The following is a 20,047-nucleotide window of genomic DNA, read 5'->3' on the forward strand; positions in this document are numbered from 1 at the left end:
AATCTCAAGACAAAGAGGGCTGGGGACTTTCCTAATGAATGGAAGTAACAGAGGCCTGACTGTGAAGTACAATAAAATCATACAGTGACTCCTGAAATCTTTTAACGCTATATGGAGACAGCTGGGGGACTCTGAATAACAACAAGAAATTCCAGGATGATTTCAGTAGCAATTTCTACCAAATATTTAAATCTCTACCAATTTTATACAATCTCTTCCAGAAAACAGAAAATGAGGCAACTTTTCCACTTCATTTTAGGAGGGCAGCATTACCCTCATAAAACCAGACAAAAATATTATAAGAAAACTACAGACTAAATCCTCTAAATGATAGACTCAAAACCCTCAACTAAATCTTTAAAAATTCTGTTCAGTTCAGTTGTTCAGTCATGTCCGACCCTTTGCGATCCCGTGGACTGCAGGACGCCAGGTTTCCCAGTCTATCACCAACCCCTCAGAGCTTGCTCAAACTCATGTCCATTGAGTCCGTGATGCCATCCAACCATCTCATCGTCTGTTGTCCCCTTCTCCTCCCGCCTTCAATCTTCCCAGCATCAGAGTCTTTTCAAATGAGTCAGTTCTTCGCATCACGTGGCCAAAGTACTGGAGCTTCAGCTTCAACATCAGTCCTCCAATGAATATTTAGGACTGATTTCCTTTAGGATGGACTGGTTGTATCTCCTTGCAGTCCAAGGGACTCTCAAGAGTCTCCAATTCCACAATCCAAAAGCGTCAATTCTTCGGTGCTCAGCTTTCTTTATGGTCCAACTTTCACATCCATACACGACCACTGGAAAAACCACAGCTTGGACTATACAGACTTCTGTCAGTTAAGTGATGTCTCTGTTTTTTAATATGCTGTCTAGGTCTGTCATAGCTTTTCTTCCAAGGAACGAGCATCTTTTCATTTCATGGCTGCAGTCACCATCTGCAGTGATTTTGGAGCCCAAGAAAATAAAGTCTCTCACTGTTTCCATTGTTTCCTCATCTATTTGCCATGAAATGATGGGACTGGATGCCATGATCTTTGTTTTCTGAATGCTGAATTATAAGCCAGCTTTTTCACTCTCCTCTTTCACTTTCATCAAGAGGCTCTTTAGTTGTTCACTTTCTGCCATAAGCGTGGTGTCATCTGCATATCTGAGGTTATTGATATTTCTCCCAGCAATCTTGATTCCAGCTTGTGCTTCCTCCAGCCCAGCGTTTCTCATGATGTACTCTGCACAGAAGTTAAATAAGCAGGGTGACAATATACAGCCTTGACATACTCCTTTTCCTATTTGGAACCAGTCTGTTGTTCCATGTCCAGTTCTAACTGTTGCTTCCTGACCTGCATACAGATTCCTCAGGAGACAGGTCAGGCGCTCTGGTATTCCCATCTCTTTCAGAATTTTCCACAGTTTATTGTGATCCACACAGTCAAAGGCTTTAGTGTAGTCAATGAAGCAGAAGTAGATGTTTTTCTGGAATTCTTTTACTTTTTCTATGAGCCAATGGATGTTGGCAATCTGATCTCTGGTTCCTCTGCCTTTTCTAAATCCGGCTTGAACATCTGGAAGTTCACATACTGTTGAAGCCTGGCTTGGAGAATTTTAGGCATTACTTTGTGAGCATGTGAGATGAGTGCAATAGTCTGAACATTCTTTGGTACTGCCTTTCTTTGGAAAATTGGAAACATAGTAACACATCATGAGTGGGATTTATCCCAGGAATCTAACACTACTTCAATATTCCAAAGTCAATCCATGTAATTCACCAAACTAAAAGACCAAAGAAGAAAAAACACATATGATCATAGCAAAACGTGCAGAAAAAGTATTAGACGCTCAACAATCATTCAAGATAAAAATTTAGCAAACTAGGAATTCAAGGAAACATCCTTTATCTGCTAAAGGACATATACAAAAAAATCACACATCTACAAAAAACATATTTACTAAAGATAAAGAACGAAATGCTATTCCCCTAACATCAATAATAAAGAAAGGCTATTGGCTGTTATGATTCCTATTCAAAATGTATTTGAAGTTCCAGACAGTGTGATAAAACAAGGGAAAAAAATAAAAGGCATCCAGATTGAAAAGGAAGAAGTAAAACCACCCTTATGTGCAGACAACATGAAAACAAAAAATTCCAAGGAATCTACCCAAAAAAGCTCCCGGAATTCATTAAGTGAGTTTAGCAAAGTCAGCATATAGGTATCAATCATATTTCAATATACTAGCAACAAACAATCGAAAACTGAAAAATTTTTAAATACCATTTACAATATCTCCAAAAAGGAAAATTTGTAAGAACAAATGTAGTAAGACATTATGTATGTCTGATGAAATCAAGAACCTAAATAAGTGAGGAGACTTACCAAATTCATGAATTGGAAACCCTTCTTTTAAATCAATAAATTGAGCTTCATCAAAATTTTAAAAGTTTGCTTTGGAAAAACACAGTGCTGAGAGAATGAAAAGACAAGCTACACAGTGAGAGAAAACATTTGCAAATCATAAATCCAACATAGGAACTGTATCTGTTGCTGCTGCTACTAAGTCACTTCAGTCGTGTCCGACTCTGTGCAACCCCACAGACGGCAGCTCACCAGGCTCCCCCGTCCCTGGGATTCTCCAGGCAAGAACACTGGAGTGGGTTGCCCTTTCCTTCTCCAAGGAACTGTATCTAGAATACATAAATATCTCTCAAAATGTCATTGCTAGGAAGCAACTTGATTTTAAAAAACAACAAAAAAATAGGCAAAAGATTTGAAAAAACACTTCACAGGAGAAGATACACAGATGACAAATAAGCACAAGAAAAGATTTTAAGCATCTTAGATACCACTACACATCTGTTAGAACGGCCAGAAAAAAGTTTTTAATTGATAATACCAAATGCTGATGAAAACGTAGAACAAATGGCATTCTCGTATTCTGCTGATGGGAGTGCAAAATGGTACAATCACTGTGAATAATAGTTTGGCAGTTTCTTACTAAAAAAAAAAAACTACATTTACCATATGACTCAGCGACTCCAGTCCTAGGTGTTTACCCTAGAGAAGTGAAAACCCATGCCCACACACATAAACACACAAAAACTTACACAGGAATGCTTAGTGCAGCCTTATGAATAATCACCAAAACATGGAGAGAACTCAAACGCTCTTCAAAAGGTGAATGAATCAAGTACACGGCCACACGGTGGAAAAGCACTCAGCCACTGTGGTTCACGGCACGTGAATGAATTTCAAAGATATTACGGTGAGGGAAAGAAGTTACCCTCAAAAGATTACAAGTTGTATGATTCCGTGGATATGATCTCTGGAAAAAGCAAAATTACAGGGGCTGGAAATAGAGGGACAGCCGCCAGAGGTCTGGGTGAAGAGTCTGACCACAGAGAGGGAACACTCGGGGATTTCTGGCCTTTTGGAACATTCTGATTGTGGTTGACAGTCACACGAGCCTACAACTATATACACATATACCAAAAAAAAATAATCAAATAAATACATTTATCGATTATGACAAAAGTTACAAGGGAGTATACGTATGTCAAAACTTAGCCAACACTTAAAATTGCAGGGGTTTACTTTATGCAGAAGGAGAAGGGGGCGGCAGAGGATGAGCTGGTTAGATAGCATCACCAATCCAATGGACACGAATCTGACCAAACTCCAGCGGAGCGTGGCGTGCTACAGTCCCTGCGGTTACACAACTTAGAGACTGAGCAACAACAACAAAAATAAAATATAGCAAAATATTAATAGCTGTCCTTGAATGTTACTACATCACCATAAATACATATTCATTGGGGCTTTTCTTCAACATTCTAAAAAATAATTGGTAATAGCGCATAATACTCCTTTTAATAAATTTTTGAATACTTTTATGACTGATAAAAGAAAATGATAAGTATACTCTACATTAAGTACATTCCAAATTTTCCAGCCCTGGCCCCTTGTTAACACTTAAAGTTTCAATTCTGTGGCTAAGAAGAACAGAGCAACAAGCTATTGATAGGTTCATTAAAGCCTCCCTTTTAAATGTTTTAAGGAAACAGCACATAAAACATTCATTCAAACAAAAAGTCTACCCCGCCAGATGCTTCCTATAAAGAGAAACCTTATTCCATTACTCGGCTACCAATAAATTATTTATGGAGGTTGCTGAGAATGCCCACATTGTGCATGCTGCTAAAATTCTCAGCAACACTTGAAAGAATACTTGTTCTATTTATAGGTGAAGAACGTTTTTTTTAATGAGAAAAGGTAAATAAGCCTTCAGAAGGTCGTTGCAAACGCCAGCCAAGCCCCAGTGAATAAAATGAAATACAGGCAGCAACTTTTCTGCAACAATGCCAGTCTCGTTCTCTGCGTCATGCCAGAGCGCTCATCATGCTTTCTCTGATGACCCCACCAAGCTGGCTGGGGTCCTGCTGGATGTTTCCACACACCCTTTAATTTCTTTACACAGCAGCCTACCACACTGCAGTCTACCAGCTGGGTGATTTCCTTTCTACCCAATCCGTCTCTAAGAGATGGGGAACCATATCCTCTTTTGTATTTTAGTCTACAACATAAAGAGATAGTCGTTAATACATAATAACAATGGAGCGGTCAGAAGGCCGGGCATATTTACCAATTTCTCGAAGGCCATGTGACTCAAGGAGAGACCCACAGGCCTCAGAGTCAGACAGACATTGCTTTTTTCTATCACTTTTTAAAGATTTTTTAAAATGTGGACCATTCTTAAAGTCTTTGATTGATTTTGTTCTGTTTTTAAGTTTTGGGCCCAAGGCATGGGGGATCTTAACTCCCCCAACAGGGATCAAACCTGCAACCCCTGCATTGAAAAGCAAAGTTTTTCCCACTGGACTACCAAGGAAGTTCCTCCATCCCTCTTAGAATAAAACTTCCTGGGCTTCCCCGGTTGCTCAATGGTAAAGAATCCACCTGCAATGCAGGAGACTCAGGTTTGATCCCTGGGTCGGAAAGACCTTCTGGAGAGAAAAAGGCAACCCACTCCAGTATTCTTGCCTGGAAAATTCCATGGGCAGAGAAGCCTGGCAGGCTACAGTCCACGGGGCTGCAAAAATTAAAATAAAAAAAGCTCGGTGCCGTGGCCGCAGATTTGTGTGATCTGGCTCTGCGCTCGGCCGTAAAGCGCCCTACCCCTCGTTGGCAATGCTCCACCCTCCCCAGTCCTCACATAAGCCGGGCCTTGTCTGCGCGCACAGCTCTTCCTGCAGCCCTTGCCGGGAGGTTCCATCTCAGGCTTCCATCTCAGCTTAAACGTCAGAGGCTCCAAAAGGCCCTTCCTAACTACTGGCTGCAAAGAGGGCCATCTCCACGACCTCCACCAAGTCACTCTCTCACGCAGAACGCTTGCCTTCTTATTAGAAGCTGTCACAACCTGCCTCCACCTTCGATCCTTACACATGTACTATTTGCTATCACGCCTGTTATACAAAGATCATCCACTTGTGGAGGGCAGGGACCTTTGCAATCTATCTGCTCATGGCTGTTTCCCCTGAGATTTGTAGCACAGTATCTGGGACACGGACACCCCATCAACATGTGTTGAATGAATGAGTCAGCCGGTCCAGGCCGCCTTACGAGCCAAGTGAGTTTGGTCAAGTTCCTTATTCTGTGTGCCTCAGCTCCTTTATCTGTAAAAATGGGATTATTATAATGCCCCTTGCAGAGAGCTATTACGAGGATTAAAAGAAATGAATGGGGATGTTCAGTATTGTGCCTGACACAGCGTAAGAACTGAAAACACTAATATTCTTTTCATTTGTACTTTTCATCTACACTTTAAGTAAGTTCAAGAAATGAAAAAAAAAAAGTGGAAACACTGAAAATAGCTTACCATACAATAGGAATAAATACCTGAAAATCCACCAAATATGACTCAGAAACTCAGCGCTCAAAAGTAGGTGAACACGAGAGCTGTACTCGCCAGGCTCCAGCCCTGGCCACCCGGGTGGGACCACGGAGTTGGAGCCTCCGAAAGAGGAGCCATCCCAACTCGGTCCCAGCTCAGTGGCAGGACACTCTCTGAGGCTTCTACTTGGTCATCGTGACTTCCTCCCACTCCCTGTCAAAGGCCTTCCGCGCCTAGGGCACCATCAGAAAGGGAAGAAAGACGAAAGCCAACAACATAAGAAAGAATCGGGGCAACTCCAACCAACCAAACTCTCAGCCAGGAGCCGCGCTTCTGGTGACCTGGCCATCAGTTTCAGCAGCTTGCAAGGGCCTGGGACTCCACAGCGGAGGCTCAGCCACCAGGGCACGTCTGGGCTGCAGGCAACAAGGACCGAGGGCAGGGGCCCCGCAGTCAGTGGAGCCGGAAGTGGACTCAACTCCCAACGCTGTCACCTGTGAGCCACGTGACCTTGGGGAAACCACTGCACGTTTTTGAGTCCCTGTCTGCTCATCAGTAAAAAGAGGATCAAAGTCACGGAGGTATTGTGACAACCACATGACCTACAGTACCTGGCAGAGCCTGGCACTGAGCGAGCAGAAAACACAGGAGCACTTTCAGAACGAATCCACTTCTCGCTCAAGCCTCAATACACAGACCTTCGAGTGACCGGTAATTTTTTTTATCCTCTTTGAAAGACCAAAAACTGTTAGACCATTCACCCAGACATCACAAAAACCACGAAATCCTGCTGCCCAGAGTTCATTTCTGGTAAATAACACCGCATGTAAGACAGTTCTGCCAGCAGCAGCTGAGCGGGGTTAGGAAGACGAAGAAGACACCCTGGGATTCGCTTCTGATTCCAGTACGCTCCCAGTGTCCTCAAAACACCCAGAAAACTGTTGCTAGGCAAACATCTATTCATCAGCCAACAATACTGGAGTAACAACAGGCCTTTAAAAGTGAACCCAAACAACGCCCGGAATGCAACTATCTTCTGAAATCTACTCTCTGTATATTCTTTCAGCCTTTGCTCATGAATACACATTTGTGGTAAAATTGTAACATAAGTGAATCTGTATAATCCATTGCTTCCCCTAACATGTCTTAAATATTTTCATGTTGCTACAGAATTCCCATAATTATCACTTAAAATGACTGCACTGAACTCCACTGAATTGATTTACATTCAATTGCTTAACCGTTTCCCTGCTGAGCACGCACGCATTCAGTGTGCTCCGGAAGAATGCCTGCAAGCTTTCCGACCAGAAAGACCAGCTGTGCATTTGGCCTTCTTTTTGTTTCTCGATCACGCTAAACTCCTGAGTGAATCACTGAATCTCAAGCTCAGCTTCCTCACCTGGGAAACACCTTCATCACAAGCTTGTTGCAATAAGCCAAAGAGATGACAAATGTAAAATATAACTCCCTTGTTCCCGATTTTTCACAATCATACACAATGTGACAACACCTTCATGCTCGCAGCTTTTCTCTTCTGCTGGGTTCTTTCCTCAGGATGAATTTCCCCAAGATGGATTATCGGGCTCAAGAGTAATATTATTTTTATGACCATCAAAATCTCTTTCCAAATGGCCTTCAAAAAGATTGTAAAAATTTACACTGCCCAGGCCGCCACCTGGCCAGGTCTGCAGAGGGCATGGCCAGGACACTCAGAGGCCTGAGCACTCAGAGCATTTGACCCAGCATGCAGGAGACCAGCCTACTACACAGATGAGCCTCTGCGCTGAACACTTACAGACTTGATTCCAAGACCTCTGGCCCTGATGGGCCCCATCTCCTGCAGAGCCAGAACCACAGAGCTCCGGTAACAGTCACTCTGCCAGCTCCAGAGAGTCCTCCTCCACTTCTGCCCACCTGCGCCCCATATGATTCTTGCTCTCCTGCCTGGTTCTCAAGGCGCCCCGTTCTCCTTCTCAGCCTCCCCTGACCCTCATCACTGCCTGCTCTCCTAAGACTCTGGGGGGCATCTGCATGCCCCTCCCTCCTGCTACAGCGCTCCAGCCACCTGATCCACAAGAACACGGCGGCCACCCCCATCGGTAAGACCCGGGATGCCACGCGCTGTCCTGGCATGTTACCTAATCCTCACCACAACCCTAGGCATTAAATATTACTTTCCCATTTCACAGGTAAGGCAACCAAAATTTACAGCTTACAAAGTAACACATTTATTTTTATCAATAAGAATTTATCGACTACCATCTTGTTCAGCTGGGTGTTGAGCACGAGGGACACAGTAGAGGAGACAAAATTAAGCAATCACACCAATAAAATACTTAATTGCAAACAATCGTAAGACTCACGGTGGAAAACATTGCATGCTGAGTGCTGGGTCCCTAGCAAACCTGGGAAGGGAGTTACGGACGGCCTCTCTATAAAGTCACGTAAAGACTAAGCCATGGCGCTCAAGGATCCTGACGCTCAGGAGGAAGAGAAAGGACAGTGCCAGCAGAGGGAGGAGCACGCTGAACGCCCGACCACGTGGCTGAGGAAGGTCAGCCCAGATGCTGGAGAGCAGGCCGTGATGGGAGACGGCCGCAGCCGGTGACACAGGGCAGGGCCACACGGGCCACGGCAAGCAGTTAGGGATTTTGCTCCAAGGTCAAAGAAACATCACAGCAGGTTCAGCGGAGACTGACAACGGACGAGCAGAAGGCGGGGGAGCTGGCTGAGGCAGGGTCCTCGGGACAGAGCTAAGCGGGCACTGAGGGCCACGCGCCAGGCACCGAGCGAGGGGCCTTCCACACCAGGACTCACGGAGCCCTCGCCACCAGTTCTGAGTGGAAGACCGCGTCCAGCTCCGAGTTACAGAGAAGGCTCTAGAAGCCACCTGGACAAACGGGGTCACAGGCCTGCCAGTGTGACAGCACCAGACCTAACACCCACCTCTGGTCGTTCCCAGGTACGCGTCGTATCCACGTACGCCGCTACTTCAGAGCTTCGGGGCCACACACACCAGGTGGGGTCGGGGGGCAGGGGAACCACCCCCGGAAGGAAGACACCCAGCACACACAGGCCACAGGGCAGACCTGGAGATGCGGACTCCTAGCCGTGGCGCGGATAAAACACTAATGCTGACCAACTGCCTCACTGAGACCAAGACTTTTCAACAAAACAGAATAAGCGCCCCGATACAAACACCAGAACCTCAGGGCAGCTGGGCTGGAGACAAGAGCAGCAGAACCTGTCCCAAGGGGGAAAAAAACACGTAAGTGTACAAAGACCGGGACCAGGACACTCATCACCGCTTTGTTTATCACAGTGAGGAATTAGACACAGTCTGAACGTCGCACAGGAAGAGGTTACATAAATTACGGTTCAACCCACCCCTTTAGGCACACGTCTTTATGAACTTAAGACGGCCATTAAATAATACTATCCACCTGATCAACAGAGACAGAAAGCTATACATGTCACAGTAAAAGCCAGAAGTAAACGCTTCTATCTGTGAACAAAGAACAGCTACCCGGACTGGACACGCTGAACCAGATTCTGGGTCTCCCCGCTCACTCACAACATGTTGAGAGAGACAAAGGGAGAGACAGAGAGTAGTCCCTGGAACCAGTCACACCAGAGAAGCAGAGTCCTTTACACAACGCTGCTCAGCCCGGCCTCCTCTGGTCCGGGGCACTCCCCGTGACGTCATCACCCAGAAGGACCAACGAGGCAGGCTCCCACTGAAGACCACACTGATCTGCCAGCCTCCTACCGTAAGGCCGGCCGGCCGTTCAGATGACGACAGCTCAGCTGAGGAAGGGATCAGACAGCAGATCCCCAGATGACAGACTCACAAGAAGGTGTGAGAAGGGACACAGAACGCCGAGTGCAGCAGAAGGACAGAGGCCTGGGTTCAAAGACCATGTAAGTCCCTGCCCGTCGCTGGGCTCGAGGCCCCTGTGCCAGATGCAGGGCCTGGATGAGGCGGTCCCGGGAGCTCTTTTAGCACTGCGGTTCTGACTCTCTTCTCCACGCCTCCGGACCCCACCACTCACTGCACCTCCTTACTGATCACAGCACCTCTGGCCTCAGGGCACCCAGCCTGGCTCATCTGTGAAGTGACTCCAGTCACTTCCCTCCCCAGATTAAAACTTACCACTGACGCCCCTTCATCTTCAGCACAAAACTCAAAGCGGTGTAACATACAAGAGCCTGCAGAATCTGACCCCCACCTGCTTCAACAGCCCCACTTCTCCCAAGCACCCCCTAAGCCTCCTTCCAACCAAAGGGCACTTGGATTCCCAGCCTCGTCATGCCCTGTCATGCTCTCTCTGTGTCTTCGGCACGTGAGAGTCCCTCTGCCTGGGGTCATCTCCCAGTCTTCCCACCTTGGCTAATCCCTACTACTCTTGGTGACCCAACTCAGAACACGTGCTCCAGGGAGGCTGCCCCGAGTGCCCTGGGCCAGGACCAGGCCCCCGCTCTACGCCCCACAGCGCCCTGGACTTAACCTCAATCACCGCATGATTTTCCTGTCCATCTCCCTAAACAGACTGTGAGTCTCCTGATGGGCCCTTACTCTGCTGCAAATTCCCTAGCCCCTGTCCCGGGACACGGATGTGAAAAGACCCACTGATGAATGGCTAAACTCCAAGCAAAACCAAGAGGCCTGTATTTTGCCAGACCGTCATTACCAGACTCTGATGTTCAGGTATCCGTAATCCAAGACTAGGATAAAAGAAATCACGAGCTTCCCCTTTAATGCTATAGCCTTCTCTTTAACATGTATGCGAACTTTAAAATCAGCATTAGATGCCAAGAGCATTTCCTGTAAGCATCCCAACACAGAGACCCTGCATTTAGTAGCTCAGGCCAGATGAGGATTTTCAGTGACTTATAAAGACCTGAAAGGGAGACACTGAGAACCACGCTGTCATTTCAATTTCAACTGCAGAATTTGTTCTTGAAAGTGCTACAATAAAAAATATTAATGTCATAAAAAATAAAAAAGCCCTAACAGCAGCCAAAGGAGCACAGTCGTAAAGCCAAAACATAAACCCTAAAACATGCTGGCATAGAAGGCTCTCCCTTGCCTTTATGAAAATCAGTATTTGAGTCATCAAGAACACACCTGAGAAAGGGAGATGTGAGTCATGTGACAGAGCAGAAAAACGGTAACAATAAACGTAACCTAACCGCAAGAGAAACGCCTGACACGCAGGACAGACTCAGGGCCGGGCATGTCGCTGCATGTACCTTCCCTCAGGAAGCTGCACGATAGCCCTGGGAAGCAGAAACTGTAACATGCCCATTTTAAAGACAAAGGAAGTGCAGAGAGGGTAAGGTCACCCAAGGTCACCCAGCAGAAGCGGACGGGCAGGCGGCCTGGCTTCCGAGGCCGCGGCCCAGGGCACAAGCTGCACCGGGCACGGCCTTGCCGGCGCGTCCCTCGGCCTCCGTGTCTCCTCTCTCCCGAGGGGCTTCCCTGGTGGCTCAGACAGTGAAGCGTCTGTCCGCAATGCGGGAGACCCGGGTTCGATCCCTGGGTCAGGAAGGTCCTCAGGAGAAGGAAATGGCAACCCACTCCGGTACTCTTGCCTGGAAAACTCCATGGATGGAGGAGCCTGGTGGGCTACAGTCCATAAAAGGGAGCTGGATTCAATTCTCAGATCTCTCCCAGTTCAAAAGGCAGTGACAACACGTGAAGCTAAATCTCTAAGATTGTTAGGTTCTTCCATCTAGAAACAAAAATCAAAGCTGTGCCTTTCAAAAATTAAATAACTCTGTATCTCGCAGAGCTGCTTCAATATTAAAGTAATATATATGAAGAGCTTAACACTTATAGTTCCCAGCTCAGAGCAAGAGCTCAATAAACAGTAGCTATTATTACTCTTATGATAAAACACGAACAACCATTTAATAGTGGAGCACATTTTAATTATACACGATGTGGAATAATCAAATCTCATTTGTTTGAGGCCCCAGACCCCACAGCATATATCAGGTTGTACAGTTGAAATTATAACAACTCAACGCTCCAGAATTACTTGTTTCCATTAGAGATCTGACAAGTCATTTCTTCAATTGGTCACTGGTGGTTTGCAGATAACTATTAGCAGTAATGAGTGTTCTGAATTAAATCCAGAGACAGGCCCGTTCTGTTCGGGAAAGGCCATTGGGGAGAGAGAAACATGGCTGAGGAACGTCCTTCCCTCTGCGTCCTGCGCCCTCTCCCTGATAAATACCTCCCATGTCTTGCATAGTATGGATTTCATTTGGTTACAAATGAAGAAGGGTCTAATTCTTCCCATGATAAATGAGCACGCTGAGCAGGTAACTTGTTAAGCAGAATTGGAATTGGGGAAATAACCTTATTTTCCTGTTACTTGACAACAGACCCCATCCACTAACAAATGAAACGCAGATGCTGGCAGACAGAAAGCACTGAAGTCAAATCCATCGCCGAGCAATCCATTCTCAGACAATTACCACAGCAACCTGGGAACACATCGCTCACGTTTCATTCAACAGAGACTCAGCCTGCAAGATGCAGAGGCCGCGCCACGTGGTAGAGAGAACAAACAGCTTTAGAGTCATTAGAAACCCAAACTCAGATTCCAGCTCTGTCGCTCATGCACTATGCGGCCGTGAGTGAGGCTCTCCTGGTCTGAAGACTCCTGACCTGTAAAATGGGGCTAATTCAGAAAACCTCAGTCACAGGACAGCTTCAGAGGGGACCACGAACAGCACACCCTCCATCACAGGGAAGCTCCTGACACATGCTGCTGCTGTGCTACGCTTAGTCACTCAGTCGCGTCTGACTCTTTGCGATCCCCTGGACTGTAGCCCGCCAGGCTCCTCTGTCCATGGGATTCCCCAGGTAAGAATCCTGGAGTGGGTTGCCATGCCCTCCTCCAGGGGATCTTCCCGAACCACGGATCAAACCCATGTCTCCCTCACTGCAGGCAGATTCTTTACCACCCGAGCCACCAGCGAAGCCCAAGAATACTGGAGTGCCTATCCCTTCTCCAGGGGATCTTCCCAACCCAGGAATCAATCAAACTGGGGTCTCCTCCATTGCAGGTGGATTCTTTACCAGCTGAGCTACCGGGGAAGCCCGTGAAACACCTTAGCGCCTCTCAACTGTGCTCCATGGTGACATCTTCACCTTCAGGACGCCAGAAATACACCAAACTCCCCAAGGCTGGAAATCACTGATGCTGTCAGAACCCATAACTGGCCTGTGTGCAAAGGACCAGCTGTGCAGGAATGTCACAGTGCTCCAGAGAGAGCCCACAAGCCCCGGCACTCCTCCAGACCCTGCCTCATCCTGCTTGAATGCTTCTCGAAAACCCAGGCTCCCTGTGGGTCTGCTGGACAGCGCGCACAGACATGAGCCGTGAGGGATGCTAATTCAGTGTCTCTACTTACGTTTTCAAAGTCCTTCATGTTCCGTGCTCTGGTGGGAGACACCTTCTCTTCCGACACATTTGGGAGCACTATAAAAAAGCAAAACAGACACAGGAAAACGTCACAACAGGCAAACCGCCCCACACCCCTACAAGGGGGAAAAAGGATGGCTTCCACATTATATTCTGTCTTGTGATTTGAGTCTGCTGCTGCTGCTGTTAAGTCGCTTTAGTAGTGTCCAACTCTGTGTGACCCCATGGTCTGCAGCCCACCAGGCTCCTCCATCCATGGGATTTTCCAGGCAAGAGTGCTGGAGTGGGGTACCACTGCCTTCTCCATTAAGTCATTGTATTTCAAATATTTAAAAATTACTTAAACTGGACCCAATGTAACCATGTAAATGTCAGAAGAATGTAAAAAGGTGTGGGTTGTCCAGTCATGTCTGACTTTGCAACCCCATGGACTGTACCCCGCCAGGCTCCTCTGTCCATGGGATTTTCCAGGCAAGAATACTGGAGTGGGGTGCCATGCCCTCCTCCAGGGGATCTTCCCAACCCAGGAATCAAACCCACATCTCCCACATTGCAGGCAGATTCTTTACTGTCTAACCACCAGAGAATCCCCCTGTTAAGTATCAGAAGATGGACCCAAAGAGGCAGGCAGCAAGCAAGCAGAACTGCTGTGATACCTACGCCTCCTGCTGATCCTTAATCTGTTCTGTTGGGTGGGATGTCATCTTCATACATCAGCAATTAAAACAAAGCCTGTCTGACTTGACAGCAGGAGTTGGCACATTTTTTTTTTAAATGCGAGACAATAAATACTTCAGGTTCTGTTGGCCAGATGACACAAAGCCCCAAGTCTGTCACAACCACTCAACACAAAACAGCCACCGACGCTTCAAAAGCCAAGCAGCTGTGTTCCAACAGAAGTTTACTTTCAAAAGCAGGCCGCGGTCGGAAACTGCCGATCGCTGCTTCAGGGCGATTCCAGACTCAGCCAAAACCCTAATCTTTCCACAGCTTCTCTAATTCGACAAACATTTATTAGACCACTCCACTGGGCCAAGCGCCAGGTGAGGTGTGGGGAAGCAGTGGCGAAAGAGTGGTGACGGTGAAAGCAATGGCGATCGTGCGCCCAGCAGCCAAGACGGGCACGTGCGAGCGACGGTTCCACGTGGCACAGGTGCTGGGCACTGCTCAGGCGCTAACAAGATGTGTGTTGAGTGAACGAATGAATTCACTCCTCCCCCAAGTGGGCCCCGGCGGCCTACTCTCTGCCCAGTGCCGTGTAGAAACAAAACAAATAGAAGGAGCCAACAGTCCAGAAAGAAGGGACGGACGATAAACGAGGGCGATGACAGAGCATATCCAGGGTGATAAATGCTATGGAGAACACCGTGGCCAAGGACAGGAAGCGCCAGTGGCAAGGGGGCGGTGGGGGCCGCAGTTTCAAACGAGCTGGTTGAGGATTTCCCTGGCAGTCCAGGGGTTAAGACTCCATGCTCCCAACGCAAGGGCAAGATGCAGGGGGGCACGGGTTGGATTCCTGGTCAGGGAACTAAGATTCTGCATCCTGCACACCATGGCAAAAAAAAAAAAAAAAAAACACAAATAAGGGGGTTAAACTGAGGAAGGGCTGACCTCTGGGCATACTCGGACAGGGCACAGACAGAGGCCTGGGGTGGCAGGGACCTAGGGGACCTGAGGACCAGCCAAGAGGCCAATGGATGGGAGAGCAATAAAGGGGGGGACAGCAGAAGAGGGGGGAGCAGGTGCTGGGAGACAGGCTGAGTAGGGCCTCTCAGAACACGAGCTCAGGGGCAGCGTGGGGGACTTCGGTTTCCACAGGCTCCCTCTGGCTGCCTTGCTAAGAACAGATCTTTATGAAAGGCGCTGAGAGAGAAACGAGGAGACCAGGTAGGAGAAAGCGGGGAGAATCCAGGCCAGAGGTCACGGTGCTTAGGCCAAGGAAGGCGGGTGAGGAGCGGTCCGATTCGGGATACTCCTAAAGTGGCCAACACGAAGAAATGCAATGAACTGCAGCGAAAACGCAAGGTTCAGAGAGGAGAGCACAGGGACGCAGCCTGGGGACGGCAGCCTGGGGAGAGCCGGGGAAGCGTGGGCTGCAGCTGAGTCTTCAGGGGGTGGCTGGTAGAGGGGGGCGAAAGCCAGAGGATGGCGAGGGCATGGAGCTCGGGGCTCAGCAGAGAAGAGGCTTGGGAGCCGGCAGGGGCGGCCAGCAGGCCCCGCACGCCAGGCCAAGGGCACATGGCCGCCTGCCTGCTGCTCAGACAGGCGGGCTCTATCCCCCACGCGTGCCCCCGCCCAGGGCCCCTCACCCTCCAGGTCTCCAGGCCAGGTCGTCTGCTGGGGACACTCCGGCCGCCCCGCTCCTTTCTGAGGGGAAACCTGCTTCTCAGCCCATCGCCCAGCTCCTCAACCCCCAGCTGGCTGCGCGACCATTCTTTGCCTGCCTTCCAGGCGTGATCGGAGCCATGATCCAGGCTGAACCCCAGTGCGAAGCAGAGCCCCGAGCCTGGCAGGAAGCACACCAGGGCTGAATTAAGGAGCAGGCCGATCAAGTCTCTGGTCCCAACGGCCTGGGGGCAGAAGGCAGAATAACCAGAACTGTTGCACTGCATGCTTAAAGTAAAGTTGCCAGGTTCTAAAGGAAAACCTGAGGGAGAATTAACATATTCTCACCGTGTGAAACTTAGGTTATCTGCTCTAAAAACTCCTTCTTTTTGCCCGTAATCTCATTACTCTGGAGACGGGGGAAAAAAACACCTGTCAAAATATCTCTAAGATATTTCAACAAGGCAAATTATTAGCACTTCCCACAGACACTGATGAGGGCATCCACTCTCTTTCAGAAACAAAAATTATGAGGAAGGCTTAGCAAAACCCAAACTGCAGAACAGAAAGTTTCCTCACAATCCAGCTTGAACCCAGCAGACTGCTTATTTGCTCAGTGCCGTCTCCTATGGCCTACCCAGCTGTGTGTCTCCGAAGGGCAGGCCCGCGTAGGAATGCCTGGCCCTAGCCAGCACACGGAGCCCAGCAGCCTGCCAGGAAGGCCTTGGCACGCTCAGGTCTGGACAGCAGCCCTCCAGGGCCTCCAGCCATTCGGGAGCAGGACCCAACAGAGCCTTTGAACCTGACGGAGTGTCGTTCAGTTCAGCAAACACTGGCTGAACCCCCTATGCAAGCGTGGTGGTGAGAAATGAAACTCACGAAGTGTGGCCCAAAGGACATCCAGTCCCCTAGCTTGGTGCTTATGAAAGGAGGCGAGGAGCGGGTCAACATTTACATTAAACACCGCGCCCTTCTTGGGAGCACCAAGCCACGCCAGGGGAGCGCTGGGCTTTGGACCCACTGAAGCTCAGGCCCAGGCTCCCAGCTCAAAGGCTCACGGCCCTCACGGCCAAGCATCCACGTCCCCTGGTCTTACTCTGTGTACTTACCACCGTTTCCCGAACCAGGGTCAGGGCTGATGCCTTCCGGGTCATCTGGCGCACCGAGGGCAAGGCCACTAGGAGAGAACAAGGGCGACAAAAGAGGGGTCACCACCTGAACAGCAGAGCCTGCCGGAGCCCCTGCACTGCCCCCGACCAGCAGCGGCACCAGCCCGAGGGCAGGCAGCGCACAAGTGAGGAACCCAGGCTCCGGGGCTGGGCTGCGGCTGCCGGAGCCCCTGCACTGCCCCCGACCGGCAGCGGCACCAGCCCGAGGGCAGGCAGCGCGCAAGTGAGGAACCCAGGCTCCGGGGCTGGGCTGTGGCTCACGCCCGAGTAAGGGTGCTCGGTCAGGGATTCATTCACACAGCAAGCGTTCCGTGTGCCATCGAGGGGCCGGGCGCGGAGGCACCGGGCCAAACATAAGCTCCCGATGCGCTCGAGTCATACTTTCTTACTAATTCAGTACATGGGCCACCACCCCTCGGCCTGTGAAGATTAAATAAACTGGTGCATATAAACACTTAGCACACAGGAAGTGACCAGCGGGAGGCATCGACCGTTGTTTCTGTCAATGCTACTCTTATCATTATCAATATGCCTACGAGCTTAAAAGTATCAGGTACTAATTTGGATGCTTTAAGAACATCAGACAAAAATGCAAAATTCACTGATTCCAGAAGTTTTACTGGCTAAATTATACAAGCAGGTTCAGTGAGTCTGGAGGCTAAGAACTAAACCACGATAGGATTTGTGTGGTTCAACACAAAACGCAGTTCCCTGACTCCTGCTCTAAACTCCGCCAAGTACCTCTTCCCACCCCGCTTCCTTCATCTGCAAAAGAACAGCAGCTACTTCACGGAGTAATTGGTGATTAAACAAGACACCTAGTGTCTAGCAAGTGCCCTGCATACTGTGAGTATTCCATAAATGGGCGCAAAGTACCCTTGTCACCACGAAACATACAACGCTCTATAACTTGTAAATGATCTACCTTCCGAGAACTGGCCAGTTCCCTGAGGGTCTATGCATTTTACAAAGGAAGATTATTTCAGTGGCCTAGCCAGTCGCAGGGCAGTTAGTCAGAGAACTAAGTCCAGAATCCAAGTATTTTATGTCTAAAACCCAACAAAGCCTCCCTCTCCCAAGCTGTAAACTAGGAGCTGATGGAAGTTCAGCTTGACTTCTTGGCAATTTGCTCTTTCCAGGCCTCTAAATACAGATCCATCCTGCTCCTAGGACAATGCTGTCTGATCATCAAACTCTGGAGTTGGAATGAAACTTCAACATCAGAATCAAGCAAAAGAATTAGATATCATAAAATTTCAGCATCAGGAAAATGATTACATAAAATGTGTCTGCTATGAGGATAACTGGAGGGGAAAAAAAAAAGCAAACTTAAGTAGGATATGCCTTCAATTACTGAAAGACAAAAAAAACACATGTACACTAAAGTCACCTCAAATCCTTCCTGCAAACTAGGAGACTATAAGTACACATAACAAGTGAAATATTAAAAAGCATAATTTGTAAGAAAAGAGATATTCAATATTTTCCTTTTTAACTCTTTATAATTCTCAACTCCCTCCAGTATCACTAGGACAAACTCCATTTTCTAAACAAATTGTAAAAGTTTGCCACCACTCTTTGCAGTTGGTGGCTCAGTGGCCCCAAAACTACACAAACAGCTTCCTGGGAAGCTCAGCCGACTCTGGTCTCTACATCCCCAAGTCTGGGCTTCTCTCCATCACAGCCATTGATTCGCTACCATTGGAGGAAATGGCCGATCAGTGACTCAAGCCAACACCAGTCACGGCTGAAAGCCACGTGGCAGGCAAAGCCAAAGAATCTGGTCTTAGACAAGTTTCCAAGAGGCAAAACATGAAAAATGCCATTTGACACTGCAACTCTTAGAAGAAACCACTCTTAAACGCAGAAATTCCGGCCTGGCTCCCGTCAAACCTCCATGTGGGCTTTACCTGCTCCCCCTTTGAAATGTCGTGACCCTCGCGCATCAGGGCTCTCTGTCGGTTCCAGCCACACCTCCAGCTTCAAGCCTTCAGCTTTAGGTATCCATTCTGATCCCTCACTCTGGGCCTAGGTTGGGGCTTTCTGGGTCCCCATCCAAAATCAAACCCAGGCAAAGGAAGAGGGCTGAGATGAGAGTTTATCATGGTGTGGATGGAGGAGACCAAGTTTCGGGAAGGGAAGGAGCTTATGTGCTCCAAATCACACAGGGTTGGGTAGCAAAGTTGAGGCCAAAATCCGGTGTCTCAGGGCCCATTCCAGGCACTCAGCTCCTACTCAGAGGGCACCTGGTCAGGGTCAGCGTCCTCACCTGCAGAGCACAGCATAACCGTGGCCGCCATCCGCAGGGGCGCCTGCACAGACGGACCCCACGCCCAGGGACGGGCAGCCTGGCGCCGCCTCCTCACCACAGCCCACCTGGACTCCGCAGTCCTTTTTCAGGGCTGCCGTTGTCTCAAGCGAGGAAAAGGGAGGCCTGGCAGAGTGACTACGCTGAAAGACCGCAGCCGGCCTGGTTGCAGAGCCCATGCTCTTCGCCTGCGTACCACCCCGGCCCCACGCGCCCTCAAGGGCCGCGGTGAGGGCCCAGCGCCCCGAGGCAGGGCCTTCAGCCCCGCGGGCAAGTGAACCGACACCCCTGCGCCTCGCCGCCGCCCCGCCTCGCTCAGCCGCTGCCAACGGGGCCTGCCCTGGCGGCACCCAACCAGCGGCCGTCCAGGCGAGGGCCCCGAAGCGTTTCACCAACGAAGGGCTGTGAGCGGCCTGGATCAGACTGCACGTCCCATTCAGAAATCGCACACCAAGTACACTCCAGTCTGTCTCTCAACAGCGTGCTTTTCACTCTAGGTCATCTGTTCTTAATGAGAGAAAACTACACATAAATGCAAGAGACGGACGAGTTCTTCTTGACTATACTCGCATCTTGGTCTCCCGGAAGAAGGAACCACTCTCGTCAGTAAGACATTCCCGACCTTTCTCCGCGTGTGTAAGCGCACACTATTCTGCAGCGTCTTCACTGAACGTGTCGAGATGTTTTCCCAACAGTACAAACAGATCTACGGCAGCGTCCTTAACTCCTGCAGAGCATTCTACAGCAGCGTTTTTCAAACCTCACTGACCCCAACCAAGAGAAGGAAACACGTTAGCCTTCATTCTTCAAGTGCCTGCTGTCCTGTTCCTTTCTTCTTTTTTGCTTAATTCTGGTTCCGACCTACTAAATCGAATTTCACAAGTTGACACGGGTCACAGTCTGAAAGAGACCTCTAAAAAGGATGTCTATTTA

General features: G+C 48.9%; 1 protein-coding gene across 8 annotated transcripts in view; it reads right to left on the minus strand.

Moving 5' to 3' along the window:
* The window catches only part of CDK5RAP2 (CDK5 regulatory subunit associated protein 2), a 183,241-nt gene that overhangs the window by 156,283 nt on the left and 6,911 nt on the right, over window positions 1-20,047 (minus strand). For all 8 annotated transcript variants that reach the window (XR_003512411.1, XM_027550654.1, XM_027550655.1 and 5 more), the window contains exons 2-3: window positions 16,747-16,814; window positions 13,302-13,369 (exon numbers count right to left, since the gene is read on the minus strand). Coding sequence is in view for 7 of the 8 variants with exons in the window: in XM_027550654.1 (XP_027406455.1) it covers window positions 13,302-13,369; window positions 16,747-16,814 (136 nt within the window). In the remaining variant the exon portion in view is untranslated. The remainder of the gene's footprint in view (window positions 1-13,301; window positions 13,370-16,746; window positions 16,815-20,047) is intronic.

This window comes from Bos indicus x Bos taurus, chromosome 8 (assembly GCF_003369695.1).
Source record: "Bos indicus x Bos taurus breed Angus x Brahman F1 hybrid chromosome 8, Bos_hybrid_MaternalHap_v2.0, whole genome shotgun sequence".
Classification (NCBI taxonomy): domain Eukaryota; kingdom Metazoa; phylum Chordata; class Mammalia; order Artiodactyla; family Bovidae; genus Bos; species Bos indicus x Bos taurus.